Below are 19,061 nucleotides of genomic sequence, written 5' to 3'. Positions count from 1 at the left end.
ACCACATACATAATATTGACTTCACTATTCATTAGCCAACTATAATAAGGTTCAAACGCGACAGATAATTACATCTATGACTGAACCATTGAACTAGCTCCATTGAACACGTGGTATTCAGAGCGACGCGCGTGATCCCGAATCTAAGATCAATATTAATCGACAAGCCTTACATAGGGTCATAGAATAGTGGAGTCATAGTGGTTTTCATTTCATTGGATATTCTTACTTGCAGTGACAATAAGAATTAGTATAATTTAACTTATTTCCATTTAAATATTTGCACACCCAGATAGTGGGTAACAACACCTATATTTGTAACTATATTCTTGTGAATAATTAATGTAATTTGAATTTGATGCATCACAGCTTTGCATTTAAGTATAGGCTTAAGGTGAGTATCGACTTCGCGCTCCAAGAGATCGAACATTGGCGCGCGCTCCAGCCGCGTGAAATGGATACCAGTTTGGAACGCGCGCCAAAATGTTCGTTGGAGCGGTCGAACGCGGAGCGGTCCGTTCCGTCGGGTGTCGGTTTTTTACCGCGCATCAAACGTGGCGCGCGCGCCAATGGAGACGTGTTTGTCGTATTTTTTGTGTTTGTTGCGCTCCGAGTAATAATTATGGATAACCAAAGTTGCCGTAAATTAATTCAGCTATATGGTACGAAAGAAGTTTTGTGGAACAGTAAAATTTCTTCGTATCATAATAAATCGCTTAGAGAAGATGCTTGGAGAGAAATCAGTAGTGAAATGGGAGTCCCTGTGCCGGAGTTAAAGAAAAAAATGCTGCTGCTGCTCGTACACGACTAGCTTCCATGATGAACGGTCAAACACTGGAACAGTTGCCACGCGCGCCAGGCGCGCTTAGTTGATATACTTCAATTATTTGGAACGCGCTCCGCGGAACGCACTCTCGGCGCGGTCATTCATGGCGCGCGCGCCAGGAGCGCGAAGTCGATACCCAGCTTTAGAAGTGTTTTGTTTATAATAGTGGCAAAATTCTAAAAATTCACCTAGCCTTCTTTGTAGTCTATACGAATATACCTAACGAATAATAAATGTATTGTTACGACTGTCTTTACTTTTGTAGGTGTAATCTTTTTCATGTTCATCATTTTGCGTAAGAAAAACGAAACAAATAAGTAGTCAAACATCTTAGACAAAAACATTCTAACAGGATGTAAACCTTATTTTTTGTTAACATACAACTTCTTTTAAAGTCACAAGTTCCTAATACACATGAGTAGGTACACATTTCTTTCTGTTATAAAATTTATGAACGTATAATACCTCTTCAATTGTAATCAATCAATGTCAATATTCACTCTGTCTCCGTTATTTAACTACACAAATAAGAATTTTAATCTCACACTTGTTATGCAAATAGTCACAAGTGATTTTAACATTTGTTTAACACAAATCAATTAACCGTTATAATCGCAATATTAATTTAGTTTATATGTTGTTTAGTGTCTGTCAACATAATCTTTGACCGTCGCAGGCGCATGGGTGCGCACATCCAATAAGAATAACCTTTTGTTGGGATTTAAGACGGATATCCGGTATTTAGTCGATATAATATAAAGGGTCGTGACGACATGTCTTATGGGTATATTATCGTGACCTATTAAGAAATCGCTTTGTTGAAATCAAGAGTATCAATATGTTCAAATATTTTCAATTAGTTTTTTAATTTGATCGAATGCTGAAATAATGGTATTGGTTGTATACGTAGTATATTATTATTAGTCTGTGGTATTGGTATTCAATTAAAAAAAGTGAATAATTCATGGTACGAATTTTCTTCTTCATTTCCTTTTTTTTTCTCAAATTAGTTTAATATGTGTCAAGTACCTAAATTCATATTGTTTTTATGGATACATTTTTTAATTTCGACTGATGAAAAATACGTTAACTGAACTAAGTCGCCATCTGTTGTGTTAAAGCGAAACTGTAAGACAATCGATCGTTTCTCGATGTTACATGTAGTGACCATAGATGGCGTTGTAATAAAAATGTTCCTATTTACTTAAAAACGTAATTGAATTTTAGTTATATACATTGTAATCTTACTTTTATGTTACATTTATTATTAAATGTAATTATTATAAAATTAGCTATAAGGAATCAGTAATAAATATATAGTTTAGTATAGTATAGGTATTAATATAGTGTATACTAACTTACCGCCCGCGGCTTCGCCCGCTTTGTCTAAAACCTAATAAATTACATACTAACCTTCCTCTTGAATCACTCTATCTATTAAAAAAACCGCATCAAAATCCGTTTCGTAGTTTCAAAGATTTAAGCATACAAAGGGACATAGGGACATAGAAAGCGACTTTGTTTTATACTATGTAGTGATCTGTGATAGTCACATATACCTGTACTGCGTCGTCCAAGCAGCGTCCCCAGGCGTCGCTGCGGTCCACCAGCGTGTTCCACTTATCAGCCAGCTTGGCCACCTCGCGGCGGATCGAGCGGGCCAGCTCGCGGGCCTGCTCCTCCGCCGAGCGGTACCCTCGGGAGTCGCCTTCGCTTTCCCGACTCGCTATGAAGGAAAATAATAAAAATAATCGTAGCAAGTCATACTTTAAGCAGGATAAAAAAAGTGTCAGCTAAGTGAAACTTCTTTGGCAAAATTCAATGATACCAAAATCGTCGCCTTACTCCCTGACGTGACGGTACGCGAAGGTTTCAAACTTTCAATGCTCCTAAAGACGGTTTAAGACTTGAAAATATTCCTTGAAATTTCACACGTTACGTGAAGACGTTCATTTTACCTTTAAAAATTAACTTTCTTTCATGTTCATTATTCAAATTTCAAAGCAATGTCAATGTACTATTTTCGATAAAACTTTTATACCACAAAATGCGCATAGCATAAAAATAAAAATATATCTGTACCTGTGTCTGTACACATACATTTACCTGTCCTTTAGGAGACACTAAAACCTAATACGAGATTCCTCGCTACAACATGGAATAGCCTCATAAAATCTTATATCGCACTTTTCTATTCAGGCCGTGTTATTCAGGAATTCATTCAACAAACGGATCCGAAGTTTTGAATAACACAAAAACCACCCAGTGGGAGAGCGAACCCTCTTTAGTCAAAGTCGGTTTCATTCAAACGCGCCCAATGTAGGTCAGTCTAGGAATTCATTACGCTTTGCTTTGCTTGTTTTTAAAAGGACGCCGTTTGAAATTATTATTTTTATGACACATTTTTTGTTCAGATACTTTATTCTCATAAACATAATATTATAATATACACTGTAGATAATATCAGGAAAAAATAAAATGTTAAAATGCGAAAGTAGATTTAGTTTTAATATTACCTAGGTACTTACATTAAAATAAATAAGTACAATTTTAATCAATATTTATTGTCTATCTGTTTGTATTCTGTCCATATACAGTTCGTTACACATATCAATATTCAGGGAAAACAGTGGTATGCGCATAGTTAATTAGTTGTGCAGGGTGCTAGCGTTTGTAGTGTCGGTTCGATGCTTGTCAAAACCTATGCAGTCTAATATAATAGAACCGCAGATTTTTTTAATTAACATTTTCTATATTTAGGTAGGTATGTTAAAATCAGGGTACAGGGCAATTTAGAATACCAGACAATACATTTACGCAAACATAACAACGATGTCAAAATTTCCAAACAAATACCCTCAAAAATTCATTTCACAACAAGGCTTCATCAACTCAAAATGGCCACTAAAACAGACTATGCGTTGACATCCCGGATTCTCTTTCAAGCCATCCGATAAACAAAAGCTACATTTAATCGTATCACTAATTGCGAATTCCGACTGGAGTCGACCAATCAGCGCGCTGTAATTGAATCGTTTCGAACCTTCGAGAATGTTCGCCATGTTGCTGTGTTTCTGTGTTGCTCTTATGATGCAAATTGATACGTCGGTATGATTGTATGGGATTGTTGTTGGATTGTTGAAAAATGAAGTTTTGTTCGAAATTAGGATTGTACTAGCTTCAATTAGTGGTTTTTGTGGATTCGGTTTGGTTATACACGGATAAGTAACTCTAGATAAGTAGTAAGTACCTAATTATGTTATTTCTTGTCAAACTAATTTTACACATGTAGGTAAATCCTTAATTTTAATATTCGTATTAATTCGCGTTACTCTTTTATGCAGAATATTTTTAATTAGAAATATGATAATATAATAACTAGAATTTGAGATTTACATCAGTAAAATTATCTAACCCTATCCTATCTACGCGCGCTGCAAAAAGGACCATGGTGTAAAATTTCAAGTTTGTTAACCCCATTAGTTCAGGCTGTGTCAAGTAACTATTTAGTAATGCTCTGCATAGATATGTCAGTTAACATAATTTCCCCTTACTATTTAATAATAATTATCATTTTCTCGTTATCTGTGTCTGTGCGTTGATATATCTTTTATTTTTGATTTGTCTTGAACTTCTCAAATAATATTTTGTATTAACTAGCACAAAAATAATTTCCTCCGAAAAACTAAAGGTATATATCTATACATACGTTCAGTATCACTAGTGTCGGAGAGCGGCGGCTCGTTGGCGACATACTGCCGCCCGCTGAGCAGGTTGCTCTCCACCACCGGCCGCTTGTCTTCCAGCTGGCGACGGAACGCGCGGTGGTCATCCTGGAACAAAGTCATGTTTGATTATTATGGAATATATTATATACTTATTATGACAAGAGAAAACAATGAAGATATACAGATAACAGAATACAGATAAGTAATAGGACGAAGGTAAACCCATGGGGTGCAAAACGCGATTGCTACGCGAAGTGCAGAATAATATTAACAAGACTGATTAAATATTATTAAAAAAGGTAGGTACCTAATTAACTTATTAATTTGATGTAATAATATATTATGCGTCCCTATGCAATCCTTTTTGTGTTGTATTGTATTTCTCGAAAATACACACGTGTACATACCTACCAGGGCTACCACAAGCGATTACATAATACATATTTATATTTCGGAACATTATAGCGAAAATAATTAAAACACGCACATCACAGATTTACCAGTTTGTCATTAGGTGCCATATAAGTGTATTTTCATAATACATTTGTTAAAAATAACTCGTTCTTAAAAATCTTACCTCTCCGAAATAAGTATAACAAAATGACCACGGATAATGTAAACAACGTTTTTTCGTACCACTATAATATTACAAAATATAGAAGAATAATATTCCATTCAAAAATAATATTATATCAAAACTTACATTGTAATACGAAATATGTATTAACCATTTATTTTGACAAATTATAAACCTTATAAAAAATATCACCATCAATCAGCACACGAAAACATTTGAAATAAGAAACAGTTTACTTTTTTTCATATTCATAAATCATACCACAGAATATTAAAAAAACATTATATATAGAATGGCGCGAAATTAATCGGCGCATTGACCCGTGTAAGAAAGAGATAGACTAATGGCACACATTAATTGGTATGATAAGAATGGCGATAGATAAAATTATGAATGGTGGAAGAAGTCCCTTGTTCGAATTTCGAATTTCGAATTATGCAAGGATAAAATATAATTATTCATACTAATTGATAATAGCTAATCAATTTGCATTTCATTAGACAAGTGATTATGAAAATAAATGAAGTAGGTAAGTTAAAGTAAAAATGTAAAAAAACTTATTTTTATAATAATCAACAATAACGCATATTGGACTTTACATGCAAATCACAAAAATGAAATGAAGGAAATTACCTATTTGTAGTGTATGTGAGTGAAAGAGAGGGAAGTATTATGTCATCTCTTGCGCACGTGCAACGGTGACACCGCTCACACAGCTCAGTTGGCTGCAGGCGGTCGGAGTGAGAGGTCGTGTGCGTCTAAGAGCCGATAATAGGGAAGGACATACACTACATTTTTGGCGACGAGGTAAATCGGGAATAAATGTAAGTAATTTTTTTTTTGATAATAAAAAAAATTACAAAACAAAAAAAAAAAGGGAGGAAATAGGTGTGCTGTGATAACTATTGAACTAATTATATCCACAGTCGAGTTACATCGAAGGGAATATTAAAGTTAATAATAATATACACACAAACCTATTTTCATTATGATATTTTGTGCCGCTTACATAAAAAAAAATATCCGCACAAAGTAGATAAATAACATGTGCGTGCCTTTCGAGAGGCCTCCGGCCTCCGCGCCGTAGAAAACGAAGGTTTCGTTTACATAAAGATTTAGCAAAACCTCTTAAATAATTGTAGCCAGAAGGATAAAGTAGGTGTTGTCAATTGTTTCTCGTATACATAACTACACTGATACCAATGCATACGCGGGCTGTCTTTATTGCTCGAGCGTATGGTGCCTGTTTGATAAATACACTGTACAGTGTACGGGTATACAGCTAGCGTCGTCCAGTATATGTACTCACGTAGTCATGCATAGGACTGTAACTGCGTTATGCGAGACTAAATGTGATATTTTGTTTAGTCGAGGCTGTAGATTATTATTTTGGGACATTTGTTTACATATAAATTTATTGATACTGATATGTAAAAACCTGCTTAAAGGATTGGTTAAACATGATTAAATGAGCTAAGAAGGTTCGATTCCCTATCAGCTCAGAATAGATTTGTCTGGTTACAAAAATATAATTATACCAAATACCCACTTATATCTTATTTAATTACTCGATGTGAAGTTGCATGAGTATTATTTAAGATTATTCATTATTGCATAAAGAATTAATTAACGGTTATCATGCAAGGAACGTAAGTTTCCTGGACAGGCTAATATAACTAGTAACATTATGGAAGTTCATGTAAGTTGATGTATGTGTTTTGATGAGGATGTGGACCACGACAAGGGATTTCTAAAGTTGTTGTTGTTAAGCTATAATGTTACAAGATGAAGCCTGACAAAAAAAAATGTTGTGTGGTTTTATGAAACCACGGTAAAAGTGAAACTGTTCGAACGGTTCCGAACACTGCTTTATACCTACTCGGCAGCCGACCGTCACGCGACATGCGCTACACAGACCAAAAAGTTTGAGACGATGTAATAAAAGTTTCACTTTAAAAAGGGTAACGCCCATGTACGTAATTTGTACTGTTACCAGATAATGCCTGGTGGTCAAGAAAAATCGGGTGACGCCCGTGTGTATTTTGTAATGTTATACCAGATGATGATGATGCCTGGTAGTGCTAAAACAAAAATCGGGTGACGCCCGTGTGTACTTTGTAATTTTATACCAAATGATGCCTGGTAGTCGTAATATAATTACAATACAGGTGATGCCTGTAGTGATGTGATACGGGTGATGCTCGTATAAAATGTTTATATTTTGGGTGATGCCCATATTGCGAATTCATGCACTTAAATACGCGATCTTAAAAAAAAAAAGTGATAGTTCGTCACCATTTCACAGTGAAGTATTTTTCGTAAGATAGATTGTATCTTCGAAATTACTTACGGTTAGTATTGATATCCAAATAAAAAATGGAATAATACAATTTTTAAGAGCATACAGTAAATACTAAAATATTTACAGTAGATTTTATTATTCTTATCTAAAAATGACTTAATATTTTCATAATTTCATAGCAGATTTTGTTAACAAACGAAAGAATAATCATAATGATAACAATACCTAAAATATCTGCGATAGGTATTGCACATTTAACCGACAACTATAAAGTTAGACAGGTTAAGTGATAATATAATAATGATAAGCAGGGTAAGGTAATAAAACAATGAATATTCGAAAACAAAAATAAATGGAATGAGAGACATACAGAGTAGTCTCAATATTCATTATTTCAAACTACCCACCTGGCAGACGTTGTAATGCTCTTTCGCCTTTTATCGGTTCGTTAAACGAATTGGAACATGAATATTATCCGAATTGGTCGAGCCGATACGCTGCGTGCCGAGGTTTGAGTTTTACACTTAGCAACATATTTGGCTATTCATTTTTATTGTATTATATACTATGTGGCGTTGTAGGTGAGGTGGAAACAAAAAAATAATAAGAACTAGATACTCACCATACAGTCGGCAATTAATTTAGTTATTTAATAAAATAAAATACAAATATCAGTAACAATAAGGGTCGTGGTGTGCCTAGGTCCAAACCCTCCGGTAGGGCTCTTACTGATATAGGTGGACGTAAGATGGAATGCGCGTCTCGTTGCGAAGGCTAGGCGGTAGGGTGTCTTTAGGGTTGGTCGCTGAATTCCTTCAACAGGAATTAAGGAGCCGAAGCAAGCAAGACGTAGAAGGATTTCCTCAGCGGCAATCGTAGCAATGTCGTAGTACTACTGAAGATGGGTCTTAAGCGGTATGTAGCAGCGTATGAGGTTCCTTATCGGAACGTGGCAAGGACGCGACAATTCCCTGCGCGGGAACGTTGCGGGTATGTAGAAGCTTTCTAAACGGAACGTAGCAGTAGCATAACACCACTCTCTCAGCGGAAATGTAGCACCCCGGTTTGGGGTTAGGTATAACACACTTAATCATTACATGTTGGAACGTTGAAAACGACTTTTACGTAATTTATACAATAATATACCGTGAAAGACAAAAGTTGGACAATAGACAGTTGGCATAAAATATGAATCGTTAATTGTTAATAACTAGCAAACCTGGCGAAGTCCGTTTCGCACCAGAGACACCTTTTCCTTGTTATAAACCTCACGGAGCCCGAGACCTTTCCAACGAGTGCAAAGCCGTGGAAATCGGTTCGTGCGTTCTGGAGTTGTAGCGTCAGGAAGGAAAACCCGACTTATTTTTATATAGTAGATTACTTTGATAGATAGTGTATAGTGACAAACAACCTGTCAAATATACACTTAAAATTTTTAGATAGATAATAAAGGTCAATTTCAAGACGAACATTTAATGTAAAATAAAAAATGGATCATAACCACATCATACCGCAAATATTGGTATATGCAAGGTATATGTAAGAACCATGGTAAAATCATACACCATGTGCATCTAGTTATTATCTACTATATTAATAACGACTGTTTTTAATTAAAAAACACCAATTTTATAATAGACGAGAAAATCAGCAACACAAACATCAACGTGAATAGTATTATAAAAGTCAATACACTAATAATTTTATTTACAAGTTTAAAAAGTTATTAAGAATTTAATAAGATTTACAACGTAGTAATTCATATAAAATCCAAGTTTTAATGGTGGTTTGTAAGACTGGTCTGATTTCATATTCATAAAGTAGGTACTTACGTAATACATCTTTTAAGAGCTCATCTTTTGAACATTAAATATCGCACCTAATGCATTAACACCGCTGCGAAAAAATAATGGATATCGTACTAGATTGAATAAAAGATTATCAATTAAGAAATACGGTAAAGATTTCTTGTCAAAGCAAAAAAAAAATGTATTATCGCGAAAAGGTCACCATTCGTGCCTTAGTCAGAATATAAATTCCAAGTATTAATCTCTACAATATTGAGGTGGTATAGTGGTATTGATTTCGAAATGCAAAATTGAATATTGTAAATTCAAGTTAATTACTTAATTTATGCAAATACTTATATAGTTATAGGAAAACAAAGTTTTTATTGATTGTTACAGTTAAATTTGTATTACTGATTGTTACAGTTAAATTTGTATTACTGATTGTTACAGTTAAATTTGTATTACTGATTGTTACAGTTAACATTGTACAGTTAAAAAAAATATGTATCCAACTACTTATTTTCAGACCATTAATGTGTGATTAATGTCTAGCCATTATTATTGTCATTAAGTTATATTCTTTTTCTTTTTCAAGTGGCTATTAAGTTGTCAGTAATACAAATACAAATGTTATCATAAGTAACAAATAAAAAAAGTCATCAACAAAATGATACATTTTGATTCGTTTTAGGTTCGTTACATTAATTGAATTTTAAATACCTATGTGTTATTAATGTAATAATCATACAATGAACAACACCGCGTGTGTGTTGAGGTTACAATAAGAAGTATAAAAAAAGTAATACATTATTAATCACGCTTTACTAAATATTCATTATTGTATTGTCAATAAATTGTTGTAATATTGTCACTGAAGTTAAATCTGTACGGTTTGGGTAGGTCATAAGCGAATCGAAAAGAATCGGTTGCATACAGTCATACGAACATACAGGTGAAGCTAAAAGCGGTTCAATAGAAGTCAATGGCACAGTATAGTATGATATTGTACTGTTGCAGAGCAAGCTCCACTAAGACTATAATTCTGTCAGAGTGGTTTATACCCAAAAGTTGGTATTTAAATAATTGATATTTATGAACCTTAACGTTGTAATACTATGTATCTGTATGAATTAAATATATTTAATGCGCTATATAAAAAAGGCTGCCACTTTCTAGCCTCTAAACTATCACCCAAAAATATAGGTATCATAAATCGCTTTATTGCGATATGAAAGAGAGACGGACAAACGAATAAATAAACAAATCTTCCTTGTGCCTAAGGATCATATGATGAGTTGTTGTTGCTACATAAGAATAAATAATGAACCAATTAATGTTTGGTTACAATTTTGCCGTATAATATTTATTATATTATTTAGGGTACATATATATACATATTATATTACATTCCGATTTTATTAGGTATATTGAATTAAAATCGGAACATATATTGTTTTAGTAACGAAGTACATATACAGAATATAGATATTAAATAATAACCGAGCATTTAAGTATGTACCCAGTCTATAGGCATTTCACTTGGTAATAATTCGGTTTGCAGCTATCGTTTATTAATAATTTTAATATGTGGGAAAACAGTGGTTACTTAGATGGTGCAGATGCCGGTGCAGGTAAAGTGAATTAAATTATGCGTCAGAAGAAGCAGCATTCACCTCTTCTAAATGACCTGGAGTGCAGGTCATGATAAATAGTGAGTGAAACATATCAACAAGGTAGTGCAATAATCATGTAAGGAAAAAAATAAAACAGGTGGCCGAAAATGGGGGCCGAGTCACCTTCGTCCGTAGGAGTTTACCCGGAGTATGGATACCCTACACGTGGCCCCTGGGTGGTGCTAATCAGGTGACATGGTGGGAGACAATCGTCGCGGCTATAATGACCACCCATCAGCTGAAGCCGTGTCGCCAAGCGTCCGCGTTCCGACACGATGAAGCTGATGTAGCCCATGTGAAGACGGGTCGAATCAGTTGCGCTTATACAACCTGGACGATTTGACGCACACTTATGTTGTTGCACCTGGAGACTAGTCATGGAGGGTAGCGGGATCCGAGGCACGGTTCACCGCTGGCCGACCGCTAGTCAGTAGGGGGCCCAAGTAGCGTGCTAGCCACATGTGAAAGGCTGCCCCGCCAACTAGCGAAAAATCCCAAGATGCGCCATAGTGCCGGTTGGCGACCGGACGAGAGGGCCCTATGGACATCCTTGGGGGGGCTCGGGCGTCCCCGCAGTCTCCAGACTAGTCCCCATAAGTGTAGCTTCTGAATGTGCGTCTCAGGTCTAGAAGTATAGCGCCTCGATTCACTGCCGTCTTCACACCTACTTCACTCTCCATTAAAATAATGAAAAAGACAAGGTACAAGAAAAACGTTGTACAGCGGCAGCACTCCCTCTCGCTGAAAGTAGACCTCACTAACATCAGAGGTCTACACTCCAACCTCGTTGCAGTCCACTTCCACCTAGAGACTAGCAAGCCTTGTATCTTGTTCCTCACGGAGACGCAGATTAGATGTCCGTCTGATCAGGCGTACCTATCGTATCCCGGCTACACCCTGGAGCATAACTTTAAAGCTCGGTCAGGTGTGTGCGCGTACGTACGTGACGACATCTGCTGTCGGCGTCTCCGTTACCTTGAAGACCCCCATTTCTCTGTACTTTGGATGCTGGTGGACACAGGCCTAGAGAAACTCATCTATGCTTGTGTCTACCGAGCGCACAGCGGAGACCAGGAGACGATCAGGCTCACAGAGTACCTAAGTGAGGCGGCGGATGCTGCTCAACACAAATACCCTTCCGCTCAGCTAGTGCTTCTGGGGGATTTTAATGCCCACCACCAGGAGTGGCTATACCCATACCAGTGCACTGACCTCGCTGGGAGAGAGACGCGTAAACTCGCTATAGCGTTAAATCTCACCCAGCTGGTTCAAGGAGCGACGCGGGTTCCTGATGTTGAGAGCCATACAGCCAATTGCTTGGATCTTCTGCTGACAACCGATCCAGACCGTTACTCGGTAGCGATTTCATCGCCGCTTGGCAGCTCCGACCACTGTCTGGTGAAATCTGTATCTGTCTACTCGCCGCCCGATCCCAGTCCCAGGGGCTCTCGGCGCGTGTGGCGATACAAGTCAGCAGATTGGGACGAGATGCGTTCTTTCTTTGCATCTTATCCCTGGCGGCCTGTTTGCTTTTCTTCTGAAGACCCTTCAACCTGTGCGGATGCTGTGACTGATGTGCTGCGGCAGGGAATGGAGTACTACATTCCATTCTCCGATGTAGCCACGTCCAGCAAAGCTCAACCCTGGTTCAGAGCTGAATGTAGACGCGCTGAAGCGCTTAAACATGAAGCATATCTAGCCTGGGCTGATGCTCGACACCGCAAGGCCAAGGACGTATCTGAGAAGAAGAAAGCCTTCAACCGGGCCGCCAAGTCCTGCAAAAAGGCTCTACGGAAAGCTCGATTTGACCACGTTAGCCGTATAGGGAACAAACTGGCTTCTTACCCTTCTGGTAGCAAAGCGTTTTGGTCCCTGGCAAAGTCGGTTGAATCGAATTTCTGCCGCCCCTCACTTCCTCCACTGCTGAAACCAGATGGGTCGCTGGCTCACACTGCCACGGAGAAAGCGAACCTACTAGCTACTCTGTTCGCAGAAAATTCACGTCTAGATCCCGCAAGCGCCAAACCTCCCAGTCTACCTGGATGCGAGGTGAGCATGCCGGAAATTCGCATCCGTCAGACTGAGGTTCTGAAAACGCTGCGAAATCTTGACGTGAACAAAGCTAGTGGCCCTGATGGAATACCAGCCATAGTGCTTAAAACCTGTGCGCCTGAGCTCGCTCCTGTCTTGACACGCCTCTTTCGCCTTTCGATGATGACTGGAAAAGTACCGAAATCATGGAAACTTGCCAACGTGCAGCCTGTGCCCAAAAAAGGCAGTCGTGCCGACCCCTCCAATTATAGGCCAATTTCAGTCACGTCCATACTCTGCAAGACTATGGAGCGTGTACTGAACAGCAGGCTAATGGCACACCTAGAAGCAAACGATCTACTCAGTGACCGCCAATACGGATTTCGCCGAAATCGGTCCACTGGGGATCTTCTAGCGTATGCCACCTATATCTGGAGTGAGGCCATCGAGAATCATGGTGAAGCACTCGCAGTCTCCCTCGATATCTCGAAGGCCTTCGATAGGGTCTGGCATGATAGTCTTATTGGCAAGCTTCCATCGTACGGTCTGCCTACTGGTTTTTGCGCATGGATCTCAGATTTCTTGAGAGACCGGTCGATTCGAGTAGTCGTCGACGGTTGCTCGTCCGACCAATTGGCTATTAATGCCGGGGTCCCTCAGGGATCAGTTCTCTCCGCAACACTATTCCTGCTACACATTAACGATCTGCTGAAACCCGGTATCTATGGGTACGCAGACGATAGCACCGTTGTGGAGAGATACGCATCCAGCGCGCGAGCCAGTACGGCACAAATCCAGTCTCTGCGGGAGGCGATGGTCGAACGCATGAACTTGTCCTTACAGGCAGTCTCCGAATGGGGCGAGGCCAATCTGGTCAAGTTCAATGCGACCAAGACCCAGGCGTGTCTATTCACCGCTAAACGGAGTCCATTCAACTTAACTCCGTCCTTCCAAAGTGTATCCGTACCGATAACTGACCACCTCGAGCTTCTTGGTATCACCTTAACGCCTACTCTCAACTTTGGTTCATACATTGAATCAAAAGCCCAAGTAGCCTCAAAAAAGCTTGGTATACTGGCAAAGGTGAGGCAGTATTTCAGCCCGGGACAGTTGCTCAACCTCTATCAAGCACAGGTCCGTTCGTGCATGGAATACTGCTCTCACCTCTGGGATGGATCTGCCAAATACCAGCTGGAGACACTTGAGGCGATAGAGAGGCGTGCCAAGAGGCTAATAAACGACGATGAGCTAGTAGGCAAAAAACTCCAGAGCCTCGCCCACCGTCGCAGAGTGGCAAGTTTATCGGTTTTTTACCGGATACACTTTGGAGAGTGCGCTGCGGAATTGCACGACATAATTCCGCCATCCCCATTTTTCCATCGTTCGTCGAGGCGCACAGATTCTAGGCATCGCCACATGGTTGACGTTCCATTTACCCGGACAAAGCGGTTCGGATCGTCATTCTTTATTCGAACCGCTAGGGACTGGAACATGCTTCCTGAATCTGTGTTCCCCGACGAGTACAATTTGGAGGTCTTCAAGAGGAGAGTGAACAGGTACATTTTAGGGAAGCGCGCTCCATCTTAGGCCACATCTCAGCTTACCATCAGGCGAGATTGTGGCCAAGCGCTCCCCTATTGTACAATAAAAAAAAAAAAAAAAAAAAAAAAAAAAAGGTTAAGTACAGTACAGGTACAGTACAGGTACAGTTAGTCAAAAGTATAGTTAAGTTACAGAAGGAACATTAAGTTACTGAAAACGATTTCGTCCCATTGGTTAATGAATAAATAATGACTTAATAAACTTAAATATAAGTATACAACTTATTCATGATAGATTGTCGTATACTTAAATAAATTCATTATTTTTATTATAGTCATTATTGTTATTATAAATACCTATGTAAGATGTCACATTTCTATGATTTTGAAGGAGCGACTATATGCCTATATATTCTTGCCGGCTCTTCTCTGTTGAGGCGGCTTTCCGAACCAGTGGTAAATTCATATTTTGTCCTTATACTGACGAAACGTTTTAAACGTTTCTGGACGAGGTATGGTTGATGAATGAAGGTTTGAGTTTGAAAAAATTATTAATTAATATTGATTTGAATACATATATTGTAAAAATTATTATAATTTTGAATATACATATACTTAATGGAAAAAAAAATGAAAAAAAAATGAAAAGGAGAGATGTTGCATATAGATATCGCATATAGATATAGAATTATATTACTAGGCCAGGTGACACATTCTACTCTATCGCTGGTATGGAGCGGACGTGTCCCTGAGCTGTGTTTACTAACTGATACCTATGATATATAAAAAAGCTAGATACGTTACCCGCTCTCTATTTTGGCAAGAAAAACTCAGCTAAGTGCCCGAGTTTCACTTAGTCACGCACCATTCAGCGTCGTGGCTGGACGTTCTTTTATATTTTAATCGGCAGTTGTTATTACGAAGTACAGGAGTGAGACATGTATTATGTCTCGTGCGTGAGAATGAAAGAGAGAACTGTATTGGTGATAATGCGTTAGTAAGTAGGTATGTATTAATTCGCTGTTTTTTAATGCAATGATGTTGGCGTATGCCGCGTCTACTAGTATAAGAGGTCATTGACTGATACTGGTGCTTAGGTATAGACTAGAATAGAAGCATACATATAACATACCCGAATAGAACATAATATTTTATTTAATAAAATTAATTGAAAAATTAAAAATTTCTAAAATAAAGGAGGGATGTAGTGTATGTGAGTGAAAGAGAGGGAAGTATTATGTCATCTCTTGCGCACGTGCAACGGTGACACCGCTCACACAGCTCAGTTGGCTGCAGGCGGTCGGAGTGAGAGGTCGTGTGCGTCTAAGAGCCGATAATAGGGAAGGACATACACTACACTATTTTATGCCTCTGGATTAATAACTTTCATAATACAAATGTAATAAAATATCTTCTTAATATATATAAATCTCGTGTCACAATATTTGTCCTCAATGGACTCCTAAACCACTTAACCGATTATAATAAAATTCGCACACCATGTGCAGTTCGAAAAGAGTTCGATCCAACTTGAGAGATAGGATAGTTTTTATGAAAAAAAAAACGTAAACATGTAGGTACCACGGGCGAAGCCGGGGCGAACCGCTAGTACTTACTATAAAGAAGTAAAATCAAATCCGAAATGCATATTGGAATAAAAAGTAATTTGCGAAAGGAATTAAAAACCGTCGTCTCAGGTGGGTTCCGTTATCCCTGTGGTTATCCCTTACAAAAGCGATTTCGAAAGTCAAACTCCGCAAATAAAAGTAATCAAGAAATATAGCTCATTAATGGTGTCATAATGTTATAATCTACAACTAGCGGTCCGCCCCGGCTTCGCCCGTGGTACATATTTCGCAATAAAAGGTAGCCTATGTTAGGGTCTAATGATTATCTGTGCCAAATTTCATCAAAATCGGTCCAGTAGTTTATGCGTGAAAACCATACATACATACAATATGCAAACCTTTCCTCTTATAATATGTATTAGTATAGAAAGGAACTATAAAGCTGAAGAGTTTGTTTGTTTGTACGCGCTAATCTCAGGCACTAAGTAGGTCCGATTTGAAAAATTCTATACCTACCTACATTATATAGGCTATATCTATAATAATATATCACGCGGGTGAAACTGCGATCCACAGCTAGTATTGGAATATTAAGTAATTTGCGAAAGGAATCAAAAAGTGTCTCAATAATGGAGTCATAAAATTATTATAGGTTACATGGTTTGCTCGTAAATTGTGGGGAACATCGAATATGCGCACACTAATTATTGCAAGTGTAATCACAATATATGTGTTTAATCGTCGTCTTGGAATAAAATATTACTCAAATGCGGTGCACATTATATTGGGGTGTTTTATTTGATCAATGTTTGAGAATATTATTGAAGGATTAAATTTTATAGAATGATAAAGTTGGTAGAAATAATGTCCGTCTTTAACTTATCTAATCTAATATTACAAAGAGCAAAGAATTGATTGGTCGTTATAGTGCAATTCTGACGGAGATCAGCTTGTTTAATTATTGAGGAACATATCTATAATTATTTCACCGGTAAAAATGAGACCTAGCGGATATATGATTAAAGCGGATAGCCTGAGAACAACAACTGCACGGAGTTTTTTTTATTTTTAAATAAGAAAAAAATCAATGCATTTAATTCGGGAAAATAAAGCACTTTAAAATATACGAATAAAGCATTTGCATATAATTCTAATCTGAAAACAAATCTGAAACACTTCTAGTCTTAACAAATCTTAACACTCATGAATTCACAAACAATTGCTAATTTTAATCCGCGGCTCATAGAATCGTAGAACATGAATAATGTATAATTTTAATAAATCTATGCATTCGTGCGACAATTAGCCCAGTCCGCCATTTTGTGGTGTGTATAAAAGGAAAATGGCCGCCTGTGGCCAGCTGATTTAACGCGCGAACATGACTCTCCACGCGTTACTTCAAATTGAATTATGTAATTCAATATGCCAAATTATTTTGATATGCAGTTGTGATAAATTGTTAAATCTCCGGTGTTATGAATGTAAAGGGACCTCCGGATAAGCCACAATAAATTTTCCTGATTAATTATCACACAGTAATAAATTAAGCGGGAAAAATTATTCCTAAATTCATAATCTCCTATTTTAAACGAAAATGCGGGAGAAATTTGTTATTACATGTTCAATAAAGGTAAAAATGTTTTTTATTTTACGTTTAACAATGCGAAAAGAAGCACACTCGTTATTGTAGTGCATTGAAGTGTTATAGAGTTTATTGTTCATCAGTAAGACGTCTTTCCAAGGTACGTATTGTGAAAACCAGCAAGTAGGTCTATAGATTTATGTTACATTTGAGATTGTTTGAGGAGAACACGATTTTTCATTATTTATATAATATATTGTTTAATTACACTTAGGTACTTAGCTTTTCCACAACCCCTTGACCACCGAGCGGCCCGATCGGGCCACGACACAATAGATTTTCTATTGTGTCTGTGATTCCGGGGGCTGAGGCATTTGTTTTAGATTTTTTCTGTATATTTATACCTACTGTGTAAATTGTGTATATTATATGTATATTAACAAACATTTTAAATAAGAAGTGATGTCCTCGCTCTTTTCCTCAAATCTAAATCGATACATGTAAAACTTTACAACCATTCGAGATTTATTTTTAAACATTCTTAATTTATAATACCTGTTGTTTAATCAATGCAGTCAGGTCTCCCCTGGGCGGCGCGAGGCCGTTCAGCTCGGTCTCCTTCCGGATCACCCACTCAGTGAGTTCCCTGAGTGACAGCAGCAACGCCGACCAGTGTTCTGCGTTGCTCTCGAGACGATTTCTGGAAATAATGAGTGAGTGAGTTAGATCATTTGTGAGTTAGTCTTCTACCAATCAAGCAACGAGAGGATAGATAATACAAATAATTGAAATGTGTAAGTAGGTACATATTTGGAAAAAAAGGAACCCAGGATCACGTTTTTGTCCAGCTGTCTGTTCATTTTTAATAACTCAAATTCAAGCGTTTTATTTATTAAGCTAGACTACATAAGGGTTTATTTTATAATTCATTTAATAATTGGTAAGTAATACAATTTTCGAATAAAATATCGTATTATTTTTACTGACTTATCTTTTATTCTTTACTATTCTACATTTAAAATGTAAACATGACTTTCAATCCTCGTATCCAAGATTAAGTAATTACACTTAGAGAAGTGCTTAAATACGATTCAAGTAATTAATAAGTGAATACTGTATAAAGCTACGGAACAATAATTCTCGAAGTTGGCTGCGATATAAAGCCAAGATGACTACAATTGTTGAAATTTGGCCAGAGCGCAGCTACTTTGTATGTTAAGCCGGTGACTTTAGATAAAATTAGTGATGTCTGGCTGTTTTATCGATATAAATATTGAAATTATTATAATAATTATAGCTCGAAATAATGTGCTTATAAAATGTCTTTATAGTTAAGTAGGTACATAGAAATGTAAAATGTTTACTATTATGTTTGATCATTGTAACAACTTACATACGGGGGAAAATATGAAATCTATTTAAATACCTATGTGTAGTGTAAAG

The 19,061-nt window shown here is 37.4% G+C and overlaps 1 protein-coding gene across 1 annotated transcript in view; it reads right to left on the bottom strand.

Annotated features, from left to right (window-relative positions):
• The window catches only part of Dys (Dystrophin), a 442,182-nt gene that overhangs the window by 57,928 nt on the left and 365,193 nt on the right, over positions 1-19,061 (bottom strand). The window contains exons 43-45 of the mRNA XM_090113773.1: positions 18,174-18,318; positions 4,536-4,659; positions 2,386-2,552 (exon numbers count right to left, since the gene is read on the bottom strand). Of these exons, the coding sequence (XP_089969899.1) occupies positions 2,386-2,552; positions 4,536-4,659; positions 18,174-18,318 (436 nt within the window). The remainder of the gene's footprint in view (positions 1-2,385; positions 2,553-4,535; positions 4,660-18,173; positions 18,319-19,061) is intronic.

The sequence above is a fragment of the Colias eurytheme genome, chromosome 20 (genome assembly GCF_061535395.1).
Source record: "Colias eurytheme isolate Ceu_HAF_F1 chromosome 20, ilColEury1 Martin Lab GWU primary, whole genome shotgun sequence".
Classification (NCBI taxonomy): Eukaryota; Metazoa; Arthropoda; class Insecta; order Lepidoptera; family Pieridae; genus Colias; species Colias eurytheme.
This window is presented reverse-complemented; position numbering and strand designations above follow the sequence as displayed.